A 19,018-nucleotide genomic window follows, 5' to 3' on the forward strand; every position below is an offset into this window, starting at 1 on the left:
GTATCTTTGTTTAACTGGGGTTGCAGTGCTAAGTACTTTTCCCATAGCTCAGATCTTTTCTCTTTGAGACACTCGTTGCTCAGTGTGTTATTGCTCTGAAGTTAAGGAAAACTTATAAACTTGTTTATAATTCATTTTTTCAGATAAAAGGTTTATTCATATTCATAATTATCAGCCTGATTTATGCCTTCATCGTAAAAACTATACTGTAAAGGCATAATGAAAACCTAACTTGGAAGCTTTCAACCCCTCAGATTTTATTCGCATTTGTCTGTAATTATGAATACAAAAATCTATCGTTAAGAAGCTTTCTTGATGTCTGTTTTCCAGATTGCTGTTTAGTCCATTACTTTTTATGATATTATTATTATACTTGATTGCCGTTTCCCGTGTCAGCAAGTTAGCACCAGGAAACAGACAAAGACCCAGCCACTCATATACACATGTATACATATACATACACAAACAAATACATATATACACATGTACATATTCATACTTGCTTTCCTTCATCCATTCCTGGTGCCACTCCACCCCACTGGAAACAGCATTGCCACCCTGAGTGTCAGCGAAGTAGCACCAGGAAAACAAACATAAAGGGCCACAATCGTTCACACTCTTCCTCTAGCTGTCATGTATAATGCACTGAAACCACAACTCCCTATCCACATACAGGCCTCACAGACCTTTCTATAGTTTACCCCAGATGTTTCACATGCCTTGGTTCAGTCCATTCACAGCACGTCAACTCCAGTATACCTCTTTTTCAACCTTTGCACCTTCCTCTTTACCTCCTGCCACTTTCTGTCGTACATCTAGTCATTTGCGCTCCTTCCTTGCAAGTATTGTCCAAATGCTTCTCTTTTCTCTTTCGCTGACAACTTTACTCCTTCATCCCACCACTTACTACCCTTTCTAATCTGCCCACTTCCCTCCTTTCTCATGCCACATGCATCTCTAGCACATGCCAACACTGCTTCCTTAAATGTCCCATTCCTCACCTACTCCCCTCATGCCATTTGCACTCACCTTTTGCCATTCTACACTCAAATCTCCTGGTACTTCTTTGCACAAGTCTTCTTTCCAAGTTTACTTATTCTCACCACTTTCTTTTCCTAGACATTCTCTCTTCTATTCTGGAAACCTCTACAAATCTTCACATTTGCCTCCACAAGATAGTGATCATGCATCTGACCAGCTGCCCCTCTCAGCACATTAACTCCTAAAGTCTCACTTTTACACGCCTATCAATTAACACATAATCTAATAATGCCCTTTGACCATCTTTCCTACTCACATACTTATACTTATGTATATCTCTCTTTCTAAATCAGGTATTCCGTCACCAGTCTTATTTCAGCCCACAAATCCACAATCTCATCACTATTTCCATTCACAACACTGAATACCCCATGTCCACCTCACCTGCCACATTAATTACCTTCGCATTTCAGTCACCCATCACTAATACCCGATCTCATGCACCAGAGCTGCTGACACACTCATTCAGCTACTCCCAGAACACTTACCTCTGAAGATCTTTCTTCTCTTGACCGGGTGCATGAGCACCAATAATCACCCATCTCTCTCTATCCACTTTTAGTTTTACCCACATCAGTCTAGAATTTACTTTCTTACGTTATATCACACACTCCCACATCTCACCAACCTCAGACTTTACTCCCAAGACTTATCCAAACCATTCTTCCCCTTTACTTTTGAGCTTAGTTTCACTCAAAGCCAAAACTGTCAGGCTTCTTTTCCTCAAACATACTACCTGTCTCACCTTTCTTTTCATCTTGGTTACATCCATACACATTCACACACCCCAGTCTGAGCCTTCAAGGAGGATGAGCACTCCCCATTTGACTCCTTCTTTTTCCTCTTCTAGAAGTTGGAATACAAGAGGGGAGGGTTTTGTCTTCTATGACGTACAGGGAACAGGTAGGAAATATTCTTTCACCTCTATCCCAGGAGCCAATTTCTGTGAAAGAGTCTTTGTGTTACCCAGGACTTTTCTGAATGATCCTGCAGACTAAGTCTGTGCTACTTCCAAAAGCAAGGAAATGTTGACTCCATTAGACTTTGAATTTCTTGATGAGACTACTTCCAGTGATACAGCAATGGTGTAACCTCAAGGAGCCAGAGTCATGTAACTCATAACTCATTGCTATTTTCTATATTTTTTGTCTGTGTTTATTCTAGTATTCCTGAATTCATTGAAGTGTAATGCTTAGTGCTTTACTGCTCCATAAGATTTATTGTTTGCTTCAGTGAGGTAGTACCAGAAACGGATGAAACAGAAGCCTCATATGCTCCATCCACTCTCTAGCCGTCATATATAATGAACTGAAACCAGTGCCCACGATCTACAGCAAAGTTCTACAGACCAATATTTCATACTCACATGGGTAAATTATTTTCATCTAAATAAGATAATCTATCTATCCATATCTCTGACACCCATTCCTTCCAGGAACTCCCATCAAGGGTGGCCACGGCAAAAGTCTCCACTTATCCCTGTCCTTACATGTCTCCCTCACATGCATAACCAGAAAGGTTACCGTGACATGGTAATACTTGGTTCTTCATGCTCCCATGGTAAATTCATTATATTCAAGATGTCATTGTACTTAGGAGACTAATGATTTATTCAGTCATAAAGTTTCATGCTTTCAAACTTATAGGTTGTCATCACATTCCAGGGGTAGTCATATCCAGAGGGCTTTGCTAGGGGGATTAGCTTATCACATGTAAAGGGAGTCTTCACACTGAAGGTTATCATCTAGTGTGCTCAGGGTTTTCTTTATGGCCCCAAGTTATTTTACTCGGGCTGTTAGTGTTCTCGAGCTCAGTAATCTTATTTAAGAGATTTTAGTTACCTGTGCACTGTTGTGAAAGACACCCATTATAGATAAATGCCCATGTTTGAGCAAAATAACACAGGAGAGTAAATCCCATTATCTACAAAAGTATTTGACTGAGAGTACATTAAGTCTACAAACATAATCCACACATGCACGTTTGTCGGTATCAACAAGTGTAAAACTTCCTCTCCATGTACTACAAAAAATAATGACAATTTCATACCTTTAAAAAGGTAGTACAAAGAAGAATAACTTCACTAACTATTCTTGTTAAGTTTAATGCTTCCAAGACCTAATTTCTCCCCATCTCTCTATGAAAAACTCCTCACAACTCTTGCCTTTCCTTTGACAGTTTTGTAACTCCACCCCTTGACTCAACGAATATACTTGGTATTACTGTAACATCCACTTTTTCTTGGAAGCCCTACATTACAGGAGTAGCTAAGTCTGTCTTTAAGAAACTACTACTATTCTAAACAGTTGCTCCGTATATGCAAGGGATTGATTCATCCTTGTATGGTGTACTGCTCTCACATTTGGAGTGGTTCTATCTCTGTATGCATACTTGACAGAGTTAAGTTGAAAGTGGTCCAATTTATAAACTGTCCCAGGCTAACTTGCCAACTTTATCCCCTTCCCTTACACTGCAGCATTGGTTCACATCCTCTCTTTTATAGACAGTACTTTGGTTTTTACTCCCGAGAGCTGGCTGCTTGTGTGCCCCCACCACTAGCTGAACCATGCAGTACTTGGCAAGCTGCTGCATCACATGATTATTGTGTGGCCATCAATAACTCAAGGGTGTGCTGTTTTGATACCTGCCTCTTTCCCTACAAGTCGAAGCTTTGGAGATCTCTACCTTCTCATGTCTTTCCCAATACCTAAGACCTGGCACATTTCAAAAGACAGGTTTTTCCACTTCCTCCAGAATTCATAAATACTTTACCTTGTCATTTCTTTTTCCATTTCATAATTATTCCTTCACTTACTTTCTTGGTATAGATTGGTTGACTAGCTTTGAATACATATTGTTTATAGCTGTATTCTCCAATAGTACACGCATTTCAGATATAAGAAACTATCACACGGTGCAGCCACATTCTAAAAATGTGTGAGCATGGATATACATATTTCACAAATGTATTCTTCTGTTCTGTGTACATTAGCACATTTTTCATAACTCCTGACTCCATCTAATGCACCTTCCATGTGTATGCAGACCATTTATATTATTTATTATACTTTGTCGCTGTCTCTTGCATTAGCAAGGTAGCGCAAGGAAACAGACAAAAGAATGGCCCAGCCCACCCACACACATGTCTATACATAAATGCCCACACACGCACATATGCATACCTATACATTTCATCGTATACATACAAATACATATTTGTTCCAATGTATTACTCTGTAGAAATGGCATTAAGAAGTAACTAGGAAGCATAGAGTTTGTAAACCTAAGGCATTCACACCAATTCTAACACATGTATTAAGTGATACACTCACTGTGCTGTCTTCCACTTCTTTCCTCTTATCTTCTCAGATTCACAGATTTCTATGTCCACAGTTTACATCCATCTTGACACTCATCTCCTCCTTCATGTATTTCTCAACAGTGTCCACATTGTTTACTCTTTCCTTCTATCCTGTCTTAGTACTCAAGGATATAAAGAATTCACATAGTAACAGACAATTTTTCACTATGCTTCTCATGACCCTTTACTCCTCCTCAGGAACATTACCATGTAAAGTTCTCTGTTCTCTCCCACAGGTATATTACCCGGTGGTATTTTCACTGTACAATCCAAAGCTAGTATACCCACTATTTGACAAAGTGGTGCCACCAGTAAATGAGCAGCTATCAGTGGATGAGCAATCAGGGTTCTGGCGCACCTTTGGCTTTGGAATGGCCTGCATGTTCCGTGATGACTATGAGGCTTCAGGTGGTTTTCCAGACATACGGACCTGGGGAGGGGAGGATGTTGCTCTCTACCAGCAGTTCCTCAAGCTTGACAACATCAAAGTAAGATATTTGGTGCTTTGGTATAGATTGAGGTAAAGTAGGTGAACTCTGGAAAAAGTGGACACTAAGATAAAGATGTGCCAAGGAAGAACATAGGCATAAAAACTAGGATATCATAAGAGTTGTAGCATATAAGATATTAGGATTCTCTCAGAGTAAACTGAGTCCTCTATCAGCATCTCTTCAAGCTTAAAAGTATCAAGGTAAGGATAATGACACTTGATCTACAAAGAGAAATGAGAAAATAAGGTACAGCTGCCAGTTGCTAAAGTTGCAGAAGATGAAGGACACGGAAATGTAGCAAATAACACTATGATAATGGTGTCAAGTTGAAAAGTCACCCATGAGAAAAAAATATACCAAGAGACCCTTCTTGTATGACTTTTTGCATTCCATTCATAATATTTTCTTCCCTGCTTTTCTTAAGTGTCCATTTTTCTCGCACATACTCAGCTTACCTTTCTGTTCAAGTTTCTTCCAAAAACCTATTCCACACTCTCCTTTGAATCATGCCCTCCTCCATCTCTCACAGACATCTCTACTCTTTCCTAGAGCAGTGAAAGGGTTAGTTATATTAGTTATCAGAATGGTGAATTAGTCCATTCAAGAGGGAAAATATACATTTCAATATCTTATAAACACAGGAAAAACACATTTCAATATTATTATTATTATTATCATTATTATTAATGTGAATAAGAGCAAGGTTATTAGGTACAGTAGGGTTGAGGGTCAAGTCAATTGGGAGGTAAGTTTGAATGGAGAAAAACTGGAGGAAGTAAAGTGTTTTAGATATATGGGAGTGGATCTGGCAGCAGATGGAACCATGGAAGCAGAAGTGAATCATAGGGTGGGGGAGGGGGCGAAAATCCTGGGAGCCTTGAAGAATGTGTGGAAGTCGAGAACATTATCTCGGAAAGCAAAAATGGCTATGTTTGAAGGAATAGTGGTTCCGACAATGTTGTACGGTTGCGAGGCATGGGCTATGGATAGAGTTGTGCGCAGGAGGGTGGATGTGCTGGAAATGAGATGCTTGAGGACAATATGTGGTGTGAGGTGGTTTGATCGAGTAAGTAATGTAAGGGTAAGAGAGATGTGTGGAAATAAAAAGAGCGTGGTTGAAATAGCAGAAGAGGGTGTTTTGAAATGGTTTGGTCACATGGAGAGAATGAGTGAGGAAAGATTGACCAAGAGGATATATGTGTCGGAGGTGGAGGGAACGAGGAGAAGTGGGAGACCAAATTGGAGGTGGAAAGATGGAGTGAAAAAGATTTTGATTGATCGGAGCCTGAACATGCAGGAGGGTGAAAGGAGGGCAAGGAATAGAGTGAATTGGATCGATGTGGTATACCGGGGTTGACGTGCTGTCAGTGGATTGAATCAGAGCATGTGAAGCGTCTGGGATAAGTTCTGTGGGGCCTGGATGTGGAAAGGGAGCTGTGGTTTCGGTGCATTATTAAATGACAGCTAGAGACTGAGTGTGAACGAATGGGGCCTTTGTTGTCTTTTCCTAGTGCTACCTCGCACACGTGAGGGGGGAGGGGGATGTTATTCCATGTGTGGTGAGGTGGCGATCGGAATAAATAAAGGCTGACAGTATGAATTATGTACATGTGTATATATGTATATGTCTGTGTGTGTATATATATATGTGTACATTGAGAGGTATAGGTATGTATATTTGCGTGTGTGGACGTGTATGTATATACATGTGTATGGGGGTGGGTTGGGCCATTTCTTTCGTCTGTTTCCTTGCACTGCCTCGCAAACGCGGGAGACAGCGACAAAGCAAAATGAAAATAAAAAAATTGTTATTATTATTATTATTATCATGAGTGAGTGCTCAAATTACAGAGGTATAAGTTTGTTGAGTATTCCTGGTAAATTATATGGGAGGGTATTGATTGAGAGGGTGAAGTCATGTACAGAGCATCAGATTGGGGAAGAGCAGTGTGGTTTCAGAAGTGGTAGAGGATGTGTGGATCAGGTGTTTGCTTTGAAGAATGTATGTGAGAAATACTTAGAAAAGTAAATGGATTTGTATGTAGCATTTATGGATCTGGAGAAGGCATATGATAGGTTTGATAGAGATGCTCTGTGGAAGGTATTAAGAATATATGGTGTGGAAGACAAGTTGTTAGAAGCAGTGAAAAGTTTTTATCGAGGATGTAAGGCATGTGTACTTGTAGGAAGAGAGGAAAGTGATTGGTTCTCAGTGAATGTAGGTTTGCGGCAGGGGTGTGTGATGGCTCCATGGTTGTTTAATTTGTTTGTGGATGGGATTGTTAGGGAGGTGAATGCAAGTTTTGGAAAGAGGGGCAAGTATGTAGTCTGTTGGGGATGAGAGAGCTTGGGAAGTGAGTCAGTTGTTGTTCGCTGATGATACAGCGCTGGTGGCTGATTCATGTGAGAAACTGCAGAAGCTGGTGACTGAGTTTGGTAAAGTGTGTGAAAGAAGAAAGTTAAGAGTAAATGTGAATAAGAGCAAGGTTATTAGGTACAGTAGGGTTAAGGGTCAAGTCAATTGGGAGGTAAGTTTGAATGGAGAAAAACTGGAGGAAGTAAAGTGTTTTAGATATCTGGGAGTGGATCTGGCAGCGGATGGAACCATGGAAGTGGAAGTGAATCATAGGGTGGGGGAGGGGGCGAAAATTCTGGGAGCCTTGAAGAATGTTTGGAAGTCGAGAACATTATCTCAGAAAGCAAAAATGGGTATGTCTGAAGGAATAGTGGTTCCAACAATGTTGTATGGTTGCGAGACGTGGGCTATGGATAGAGTTGTGCGCAGGAGGGTGGATGTGCTGGAAATGAGATGTTTGAGGACAATATGTGCTGTGAGGTGGTTTGATCGTGTAAGTAATGTAAGGGTAAGAGAGATCTGTGGAAATAAAATGAGCGTGGTTGAGAGAGCAGAAGAGGGTGTTTTGAAATGGTTTGGTCACATGGAGAGAATGAGTGAGGAAAGATTGACCAAGAGGATATATGTGTCAGAGGTGGAGGGAACGAGGAGAAGTGGGAGACCAAATTGGAGGTGGAAAGATGGAGTGAAAAAGATTTTGAGTGATCGGGGCCTGAACATGCAGGAGGGTGAAAGGCGTGCAAGGAATAGAGTGAATTGGATCGATGTGGTATATCGGGGTTGACGTGCTGTCAGTGGATTGAATCAGAGCATGTGAAGCGTCTGGGATAAGTTCTGTGGGGCCTGGATGTGGAAAGGGAGCTGTGGTTTCGGTGCATTATTAAATGACAGCTAGAGACTGAGTGTGAACGAATGGGGCCTTTGTTGTCTTTTCCTAGTGCTACCTCGCACACGTGAGGGGGGAGGGGGATGTTATTCCATGTGTGGTGAGGTGGCGATCGGAATAAATAAAGGCTGACAGTATGAATTATGTACATGTGTATATATGTATATGTCTGTGTGTGTATATATATATGTGTACATTGAGAGGTATAGGTATGTATATTTGCGTGTGTGGACGTGTATGTATATACATGTGTATGGGGGTGGGTTGGGCCATTTCTTTCGTCTGTTTCCTTGCACTGCCTCGCAAACGCGGGAGACAGCGACAAAGCAAAATGAAAATAAAAAAATTGTTATTATTATTATTATTATTATTATCATGAGTGAGTGCTCAAATTACAGAGGTATAAGTTTGTTGAGTATTCCTGGTAAATTATATGGGAGGGTATTGATTGAGAGGGTGAATTCATGTACAGAGCATCAGATTGGGGAAGAGCAGTGTGGTTTCAGAAGTGGTAGAGGATGTGTGGATCAGGTGTTTGCTTTGAAGAATGTATGTGAGAAATACTTAGAAAAGTAAATGGATTTGTATGTAGCATTTATGGATCTGGAGAAGGCATATGATAGGTTTGATAGAGATGCTCTGTGGAAGGTATTAAGAATATATGGTGTGGAAGACAAGTTGTTAGAAGCAGTGAAAAGTTTTTATCGAGGATGTAAGGCATGTGTACTTGTAGGAAGAGAGGAAAGTGATTGGTTCTCAGTGAATGTAGGTTTGCGGCAGGGGTGTGTGATGGCTCCATGGTTGTTTAATTTGTTTGTGGATGGGATTGTTAGGGAGGTGAATGCAAGTTTTGGAAAGAGGGGCAAGTATGTAGTCTGTTGGGGATGAGAGAGCTTGGGAAGTGAGTCAGTTGTTGTTCGCTGATGATACAGCGCTGGTGGCTGATTCATGTGAGAAACTGCAGAAGCTGGTGACTGAGTTTGGTAAAGTGTGTGAAAGAAGAAAGTTAAGAGTAAATGTGAATAAGAGCAAGGTTATTAGGTACAGTAGGGTTAAGGGTCAAGTCAATTGGGAGGTAAGTTTGAATGGAGAAAAACTGGAGGAAGTGAAGTGTTTTAGATATCTGGGAGTGGATCTGGCAGCGGATGGAACCATGGAAGTGGAAGTGAATCATAGGGTGGGGGAGGGGGCGAAAATTCTGGGAGCCTTGAAGAATGTTTGGAAGTCGAGAACATTATCTCAGAAAGCAAAAATGGGTATGTCTGAAGGAATAGTGGTTCCAACAATGTTGTATGGTTGCGAGACGTGGGCTATGGATAGAGTTGTGCGCAGGAGGGTGGATGTGCTGGAAATGAGATGTTTGAGGACAATATGTGCTGTGAGGTGGTTTGATCGAGTAAGTAATGTAAGGGTAAGAGAGATCTGTGGAAATAAAATGAGCGTGGTTGAGAGAGCAGAAGAGGGTGTTTTGAAATGGTTTGGTCACATGGAGAGAATGAGTGAGGAAAGATTGACCAAGAGGATATATGTGTCAGAGGTGGAGGGAACGAGGAGAAGTGGGAGACCAAATTGGAGGTGGAAAGATGGAGTGAAAAAGATTTTGAGTGATCGGGGCCTGAACATGCAGGAGGGTGAAAGGCGTGCAAGGAATAGAGTGAATTGGAACGATGTGGTATACCGGGGTTGACGTGCTGTCAGTGGATTGAACCAGGGCATGTGAAGCGTCTGAGGTAAACCATGGAAAGTTGTGTGGGGCCTGGATGTGGAAAGGGAGCTGTGGTTTCGATGCATTATTACATGACAGCTAGAGACTGAGTGTGAACGAATGGGGCCTTTGTTGTATTTTCCTAGCGCTACCTCGCACACATGAGGTGGGAGGGGGATGTTATTCCATGTGTGGCGAGGTGGCGATGGGAATAAATAAAGGCTGACAGTATGAATTATGTACATGTGTATATATGTATATGTCTGAGTGTGTATATATATGTATACATTGAGATGTATAGGTATGTATATTTGCGTGTGTGGACGTGTATGTATATACATGTGTGTGTGGGTGGGTTAGGCCATTCTTTCGTCTGTTTCCTTGCGTTACCTCGCTAACGCGGGAGACAGCGACAAAGCAAAATAAATGAATAGATAAGATAGATAAATATAAATTATTATTATTATTATGACACTTGATCGCCGCTTTCCACATCAGCAAGGTAGCGCCAGAAAACAGACAAAGAACGGCCCGCCCACCCACATGCACACATATATACGTAAAAGCCCATACACGCACATATACATGCATATACATATCAGCATATGCACATATACACATGTACACATTCATACTCACCTACCTTCATCCACTCCTTGCCCTACCCCACCCCATGGGAAACAGCATCGCTTCCCCGTGCTCCAGTGAGTTAGCTCCAAGAAAACAGACAAAAAAGGCCACATTCGTTCTCACTTAGTCTCTAGCTTTTCTATGTAATGAACCAAAACCACAGCTCCTGTCCACATCCAGGCCCCAAACTTTTCCATGGTTTACCACAGATGTTTCACATGCCCTGGTTCAGTCTGTTGAGAGTTCGTCGACCTTGGTATATCATATCATTCCAGTTCACTCTATTCCTTGCGCGCCTTTCACTTTCCTGTATGTTCAGGCCCCAGTTGCTCAAAGTCTTTTTCAGTCCATCCATCTGCCTCCAATTAGGTCTCCTACATCTTGTTCCCTCCACCTCTGACTCATATATAAACATATATTCAATCTTTTTTCATTTTAGATTTGAGGCTCCATCCCAGAGTATCTTGTAGCTTCAAACTAGGTTACTTTCTTGTATCTCAATCGCCTATAGAATTTTCTTGTCATTATACCTTTTGCATACTACATGTTGCTACATTTTCACTATTCTCCTACTGGCTATTGGACGAGAGGTAACATGGGGTAGGATGTTACCTTTTGCTTTGCTTTCCTCTTTCATCTCAAATAAGATTTGGTACTCAGAATATTGTATGTACTGTCTTTCAGCTAATAAACTTGTCATGGACCATCAAGTCTCCTCATCTGCATTGCTCAAATGTTTTATGTCTGAAATACAGCAAAATCTCTGTTCCAAATCGACTGCAACCCCTTTCATCTAACAGCTTTATCATCTTCTCCCCAGCCACAACCTCCATATCCCACCCCTAACAGCTTTTCCTCTACCTCACCATATAACTTTTTTTTTTCATACTATACCCCTCCCCATAACTTCCTTCTCTTTCCTGTAGTAGTTCACCCTCCACCTTCAATCCTTCTGATAGTTTCCTCATCTCTCCTCCCTCCTTGAACCACTTTCTCCTCTACCATCCACAACTTCCTTTCTCTTTTTCTTTCCTGAGTCTCTCTCTGCTTGTCATGCTCACAACTCACCTTTCTCATCTTGCCCCTACCACAGCTGTCTTTTAATGAGTTATAGTGTCATCTCTCAAATAACTGATCCTTCTCCCCTAATAGGTGGTCCGTGCACCTGACCCAAGCTTGTTCCACCTTTACCACCACAAGAAATGTGCTGACACAAGTAGCACCTCTTATGTTGCCTGTCTCAAGTCTAAGGCGGTGACAGAGGGCTCACAGTTGCAGTTGGGCCTCACTCTCCTGAAAGTGCATCAGGGCATAGACCTAGAGGGAATCCTCAGCAAGAGGTGAGTTCTATGGGGAGCTATGTTAGCCACTTAAAGTACTAGTCCATAACCACCAATCCTTGACCATAGTTCCTAATTCTCCCACTTCTTAGGTTCTTAGTAACATCTTTGAATAAGATGAGGAATCATACATTAAGTGGGAATTCAGATAAGGGTGTGAAATGTAGAATAGTGATTGTGGCTTAACACACTGAAATATATTTGCCAATGAATGTGGCACAGCAGAATGAAAAGGGTTTGGCAAAGTTTCATGATAGTTATGGAGCATACGTTGGGTACGTAATTGACACAGAGGGATAATAGGTAGGCCTGAAGGAGCCCAAGATCCAAAAGGGTCTTATGCCTTTAGAAAACAGGGGAACAGTGTTATTAACTATGCTAATGATACAGAAGAAGGTCATTGCATATCCAGGTATCAAGTATATGATGTAAAGAATTTGCAGTGAGGGAGCTGCAAAATCTATGGCTACCTAACTTTATAAATTTAAGTGACCTATTTAGGCAGTATTTATACATGCACATTTCTTTGGCACTGCAACTTTGTCACTTTCATCCTTTCATTGTGCAGCTTTCTGTTAGGTGTATCACATGTGTAAAAATAAAGAATTACATGAGAAAATATCATTGGTTGTCAGATGCCTGTCTTCTTTTTGCCTTACCTACATGTGGACTGCTGGCATTTTGTTCTCAAATAACAGTATATCTCTCCCAATCACATACAATACTTGACACTTCACTCACACAGATCATTGTTTGTATTCTAGATTTATCTGTGGTGAGTGCTATGTAGTATCCCTGCCTTTAGGCAAAATGGCAGGAACATTAGATAGAAGCAGTAGGAAGGAACATTCAGGTAGGACTATGAGGTAGGAACTTTAGGTAGAAGTATTCAGTAGGAGCCTCTGCTATCACTGTGCTAGACTTTCCTTCTGCCAGTGGCCTTTTAATGGTGAGGCACTAAAGGCTAAGAAGCAGCATTGGAGATCACTAGTTATGGAGACACTGTTGCTGTGGCCACCCTCTTGAGGGAGTTCCTGAAGGGAACAGGCGTCAGAGATACAGATGGTTTAGAATATCATTTGATCATTTTTTATTGTGGAAAATTACCAAAAAATCTATATTATCATGTATTATTGAAGAAAATGCCCAAAAGAGTTTTATATTTTTCCCCTGTATTGGTGTGGGAGGGGGCTGAATTGAACAGGCCATGGCTACCAGAATGGGTCCTCAGTATTTATGTAAGTATATGATGATTATGGTCTTTTCAGGGTGTGATTTCACTATATTCTATCTATATCTATATCTCTGATGCCTCTCCCCTCCAGAAACTCTCTCAGAGGGTTGGCCATAACAAAGAATCTCCATAACTGGTGAACTTCAGTGCCACTTTTTAGCCCTTAGTGCTTCACCCTTAAAAGGCCACTGGCAGATTGTAACTCTAGCACAGTGTTTTCAGAGGCTTCTACCCAATGTTCCTGTTTACTACTACTACCTAATGTGTCTATCTAGTGTTCCAACGTAATACATTTACCTAATGCTCCCATTTAATACCCTTACTTCCTACTTCTACCTAATACTCTTGTTTAATGTTTTTACTTATTACTTTTATCTCTTCCCCCTACCATTTTGCCGAAAGGCATGGCTAGCACATAGCACTCACCACAGGAAAAGTCTAGTTACAAAGAGTGACTTAAGCGTTGTCAAGTGCTCTTATGTTGCAAGGGGAGATGGTATGTAAGGTGAGGAAGAAAGTATACACAGCCACTTGGGCCATAGGAATGCAGTTTAACAACCACTAACTCGCTGGCTCAGTATGCAGCTGTCACTAACTTTTCCAATACCTAGACAAGTAGCACCAATAATATACCTCACTGTCTACCAACTGCATACACCCAAAAAACAGAAAATTATTTCACACTTCCCATAAATCATTTAAATTATTATCATTATAATCAAAATACATAATCGCTGTTTCTTGCATCAGCGAGATAGCACCAGGAAACACGAAAAATGGCCCATCCACTCATATACACACACACACACATATATATATATATATATATGTATGTATATATATATATATATATATATATATTGAAGCTTATTGATACAGTGGTTAAATTGATGAGAACTACTATTGGCGTTTGTGTAAATAAATTATACATTTCCCTTTTCCATAGCCAGAGGTTGAACCATTATGTGACATTTATTTTCTCATTTCCTTTCAAGCTAGAAGTTTCAGTTTTTGTAAATTATTTCTTACTTTTTTCATATGTATATATATGTATATGTGTGTGTGTGTGTATATGTGCGTGTGTATGTGTATGTATGTATATATGTATATATATATATATGTATTATCCCTGGGGATAGGGGTGAAAGAATACTTCCCACGCATTCCTCGCGTGTCGTAGAAGGCGACTAGAGGGGACGGGAGCGGGGGGCCAGAAATCCTCCCCTCCTTGTATTTTTTAACTTTCTAAAATGGGAAACAGAAGAAGGAGTCACGCGGGGAGTGCTCATCCTCCTCGAAGGCTCAGACTGGGGTGTCTAAATGTGTGTGGATGTAACCAAGATGTGAAAAAAGGAGAGATAGGTAGTATGTTTGAGGAAAGGAACCTGGATGTTTTGGCTCTGAGTGAAACGAAGCTCAAGGGTAAAGGGGAAGAGTGGTTTGGGAATGTCTTGGGAGTAAAGTCAGGGGTTAGTGAGAGGACAAGAGCAAGGGAAGGAGTAGCAGTACTCCTGAAAGAGGAGTTGTGGGAGTATGTGATAGAATGTAAGAAAGTAAATTCTCGATTGATATGGGTAAAACTGAAAGTTGATGGAGAGAGATGGGTGATTATTGGTGCATATGCACCTGGGCATGAGAAGAAAGATCATGAGAGGCAAGTGTTTTGGGAGCAGCTGAATGAGTGTGTTAGTGGTTTTGATGCACGAGACCGGGTTATAGTGATGGGTGATTTGAATGCAAAGGTGAGTAATGTGGCAGTTGAGGAAATGATTGGTATACATGGGGTGTTCAGTGTTGTAAATGGAAGTGGTGAAGAGCTTGTAGATTTATGTGCTGAAATAGGACTGGTGATTGGGAATACCTGGTTTAAAAAGCGAGATATACATAAGTATATGTATGTAAGTAGGAGAGATGACCAGAGAGCGTTATTGGATTACGTGTTAATTGACAGGCGCGCGAAAGAGAGACTTTTGGATGTTAATGTGCTGAGAGGTGCAACTGGAGGGATGTCTGATCATTATCTTGTGGAGGCTAAGGTGAAGATTTGTATGGGTTTTCAGAAAAGAAGAGTGAATGTTGGGGTGAAGAGGGTGGTGAGAGTAAGTGAGCTTGGGAAGGAGACTTGTGTGAGGAAGTACCAGGAGAGACTGAGTACAGAATGGAAAAAGGTGAGAACAATGGAAGTAAGGGGAGTGGGGGAGGAATGGGATGTATTTAGGGAATCAGTGATGGATTGTGCAAAAGATGCTTGTGGCATGAGAAGAGTGGGAGGTGGGTTGATTAGAAAGGGTAGTGAGTGGTGGGATGAAGAAGTAAGATTATTAGTGAAAGAGAAGAGAGAGGCATTTGGACAATTTTTGCAGGGAAAAAATGCAATTGAGTGGGAGATGTATAAAAGAAAGAGACAGGAGGTCAAGAGAAAGGTGCAAGAGGTGAAAAAGAGGGCAAATGAGAGTTGTGGTGAGAGAGTATCAGTGAATTTTGGGGAGAATAAAAGATGTTGTGGAAGGAGGTAAATAAAGTGCGTAAGACAAGGGAGCAAATGGGAACTTCAGTGAAGGGCGCAAATGGGGAGGTGATAACAAGTAGTGGTGATGTGAGTATTTTGAAGGTTTGTTGAATGTGTTTGATGATAGAGTGGCAGATATAGGGTGTTTTGGTCGAGGTGGTGTGCAAAGTGAGAGGGTTAGGGAAAATGATTTGGTAAACAGAGAAGAGGTAGTAAAAGCTTTGCGGAAGATGAAAGCCGGCAAGGCAGCAGGTTTGGATGGTATTGCAGGGGAATTTACTAAAAAAGGGGGTGACTGTATTATTGACTGGTTGGTAAGGTTATTTAATGTATGTGTGACTCATGGTGAGGTGCCTGAGGGTTGGCGGAATGCGTGCATAGTGCCATTGTACAAAGGCAAAGGGGATAAGAGTGAGTGCTCAAATTACAGAGGTATAAGTTTGTTGAGTATTCCTGGTAAATTATATGGGAGGGTATTGATTGAGAGGGTGAAAGCATGTACAGAGCATCAGATTGGGGAAGAGCAGTGTGGTTTCAGAAGTGGTAGAGGATGTGTGGATCAGGTGTTTGCTTTGAAGAATGTGTGTGAGAAATACTTAGAAAAGCAAATGGATTTGTATGTAGCATTTATGGATCTGGAGAAGGCATATGATAGAGTTGATAGAGATGCTCTGTGGAAGGTATTAAGAATATATGGTGTGGGAGGCAAGTTGTTAGAAGCAGTGAAAAGTTTTTATCGAGGATGTAAGGCATGTGTACGTGTAGGAAGAGAGGAAAGTGATTGGTTCTCAGTGAATGTAGGTTTGTGGCAGGGGTGTTTGATGTCTCCATGGTTGTTTAATTTGTTTATGGATGGGGCTGTTAGGGAGGTGAATGCAAGAGTTTTGGAAAGAGGGGCAAGTATGAAGTCTGTTGGGGATGAGAGAGCTTGGGAAGTGAGTCAGTTGTTGTTCGCTGATGATACAGCGCTGGTGGCTGATTCATGTGAGAAACTGCAGAAGCTGGTGACTGAGTTTGGTAAAGTGTGTGAAAGAAGAAAGTTAAGAGTAAATGTGAATAAGAGCAAAGTTATTAGGTACAGTAGGGTTGAGGGTGAAGTCAATTGGGAGGTGAGTTTGAATGGAGAAAAACTGGAGGAAGTAAAGTGTTTTAGATATCTGGGAGTGGATCTGGCAGCGGATGGAACCATGGAAGCAGAAGTGGATCATAGGGTGGGGGAGGGGGCGAAAATTCTGGGAGCCTTGAAGAATGTGTGGAAGTCGAGAACATTATCTCGGAAAGCAAAAATGGGTATGTTTGAAGGAATAGTGGTTCCAACAATGTTGTATGGTTGCGAGGCGTGGGCTATGGATAGAGTGGTGCGCAGGAGGATGGATGTGCTGGAAATGAGATGTTTGAGGACAGTGTGTGGTGTGAGGTGGTTTGATCGAGTAAGTAACGTAAGGGTAAGAGAGATGTGTGGAAATAAAAAGAGCGTGGTTGAGGGAGCAGAAGAGGGTGTTTTGAAATGGTTTGGGCACATGGAGAGAATGAGTGAGGAAAGGTTGACCAAGAGGATATATGTGTCGGAGGTGGAGGGAACGAGGAGAAGAGGAAGACCAAATTGGAGGTGGAAAGATGGAGTGAAAAAGATTTTGTGTGATCGGGGCCTGAACATGCAGGAGGGTGAAAGGAGGGCAAGGAATAGAGTGAATTGGAGCGATGTGGTATACCGGGGTTGACGTGCTGTCAGTGGATTGAATCAGGGCATGTGAAGCGTCTGGGGTAAACCATGGAAAGCTGTGTAGGTATGTATATTTGCGTGTGTGGACGTATGTATATACATGTGTATGGGGGTGGGTTGGGCCATTTCTTTCGTCTGTTTCCTTGCGCTACCTCGCGAACGCGGGAGACAGCGACAAAGTATAAAAAAAAAATATATATATATATATATATATATTATCCCTGGGGATAGGGGAGAAAGAATACTTCCCACGTATTCCCTGCGTGTCGTAGAAGGCGACTAAAAGGGAAGGGAGCGGGTGGCTGGAAATCCTCCCCTCTCGTTTTTTTTTTTTTTTTTTTTTTTTTTTTTTTTTTTCCAAAAGAAGGAACAGAGAAGGGGGCCAGGTGAGGATATTCCTTCTAAGGCCCAGTCCTCTGTTGATAACGCTACCTCGCTAATGCGGGAAATGGCGAATAGTACGAAAGAAAGAAAAAGAAAATATATATATATACATAAACGCCCATATATACACATTTATTTATATTATACTTTGTCGCTGTCTCCCGCATTAGCAAAATAATGCAAGGAACAGACGAAAGAATGGCCCAACCCACCCACATACACATATGTATATACATAATTGCCCACACATGCACATATATATTTGCCTATACATTTCAACATATACATACATATACATACACAGACATATACATATATTCACTTGTACATATTCATACATGCTGCCTTCATCCATTTCTGCTGCCACTCTGCCACTCATGAAATGGCACCCCCCCTCCTTCCCTCCCTCCCTTGCGTGCGTGCAAGGTAGCACTAGGAAAAGACAACAAAGTCCACATTCATTCACGCACAGTCTCTAGCTGTCATGTGTAATGCACCAAAACCACAGTTCCCTTTCCACATCCAGGCCCCACAAAGCTTTCCATGGTTTTCCCCAGATGCTTCACATGCCCTGGTTCAATCCCTTGACAGCACGTCGACCCCAGTATACCATATCATTCCAATTCACTCTATTCCTTGCACGCCTTTCACCCTCCTGTGTGCTCAGGCCCTGATCACTCAAATTGTTTTTCACTCCATCCTTCCACCTCCAGTTTGGTCTCCCACTTCTCCTCGTTCCTTCCACCTTTGACATATATATCCTTTTTGTCAATCTTTCCCCACTCATTCTCTCCATGTGACCAATCCATTTCAATACACCCTCTTCTGCTCTCTCAACTACACTTTTTATTACTACACATCTGGCAGCGGATGGAACCATGGAAGCAGAAGTGAATCATAGGGTGGGAGGGGGCAAAAATCCTGGGAGCCTTGAAGAATGTGTGGAAGTCGAGAACATTATCTCGGAAAGCAAAAATGGGTATGTCTGAAGGAATAGTGGTTCCAACAATGTTGTATGGTTGTGAGGCGTGGGCTATGGATAGAGTTGTGCGCAGGAGGGTGGATGTGCTGGAAATGAGATGTTTGAGGACAATGTGTGGTGTGAGGTGGTTTGATCGAGTAAGTAATGTAAGGGTAAGAGAGATGTGTGGAAAGAAAAAGAGTGTGGTTGAGAGAGCAGAAGAGGGTGTTTTGAAATGGTTCCATCCGCCGCCAAATCCACTCCCAGGTATCAAAAAAACTTCACTTCCTCCAGTTTTTCTCCATTCAAACTTACCTCCCAGTTGACTTGTCCCTCAACCCTACTGAACCTAATAACCTTGCTCTTATTCACATATAGCTTAATCTTACACACTTTA

The 19,018-nt window shown here is 41.6% G+C and overlaps 1 protein-coding gene across 2 annotated transcripts in view; it reads left to right on the forward strand.

Annotated features, from left to right (window-relative positions):
• LOC139763197 (chondroitin sulfate N-acetylgalactosaminyltransferase 2-like) overlaps positions 1–19,018 on the forward strand; it is an 88,149-nt gene that overhangs the window by 59,214 nt on the left and 9,917 nt on the right. For both annotated transcript variants that reach the window (XR_011716061.1, XM_071688936.1), the window contains exons 7-8: positions 4,639–4,890; positions 11,623–11,810. Coding sequence is in view for 1 of the 2 variants with exons in the window: in XM_071688936.1 (XP_071545037.1) it covers positions 4,639–4,890; positions 11,623–11,810 (440 nt within the window). In the remaining variant the exon portion in view is untranslated. The remainder of the gene's footprint in view (positions 1–4,638; positions 4,891–11,622; positions 11,811–19,018) is intronic.

Source organism: Panulirus ornatus, chromosome 46, assembly GCF_036320965.1.
Source record: "Panulirus ornatus isolate Po-2019 chromosome 46, ASM3632096v1, whole genome shotgun sequence".
Classification (NCBI taxonomy): domain Eukaryota; kingdom Metazoa; phylum Arthropoda; class Malacostraca; order Decapoda; family Palinuridae; genus Panulirus; species Panulirus ornatus.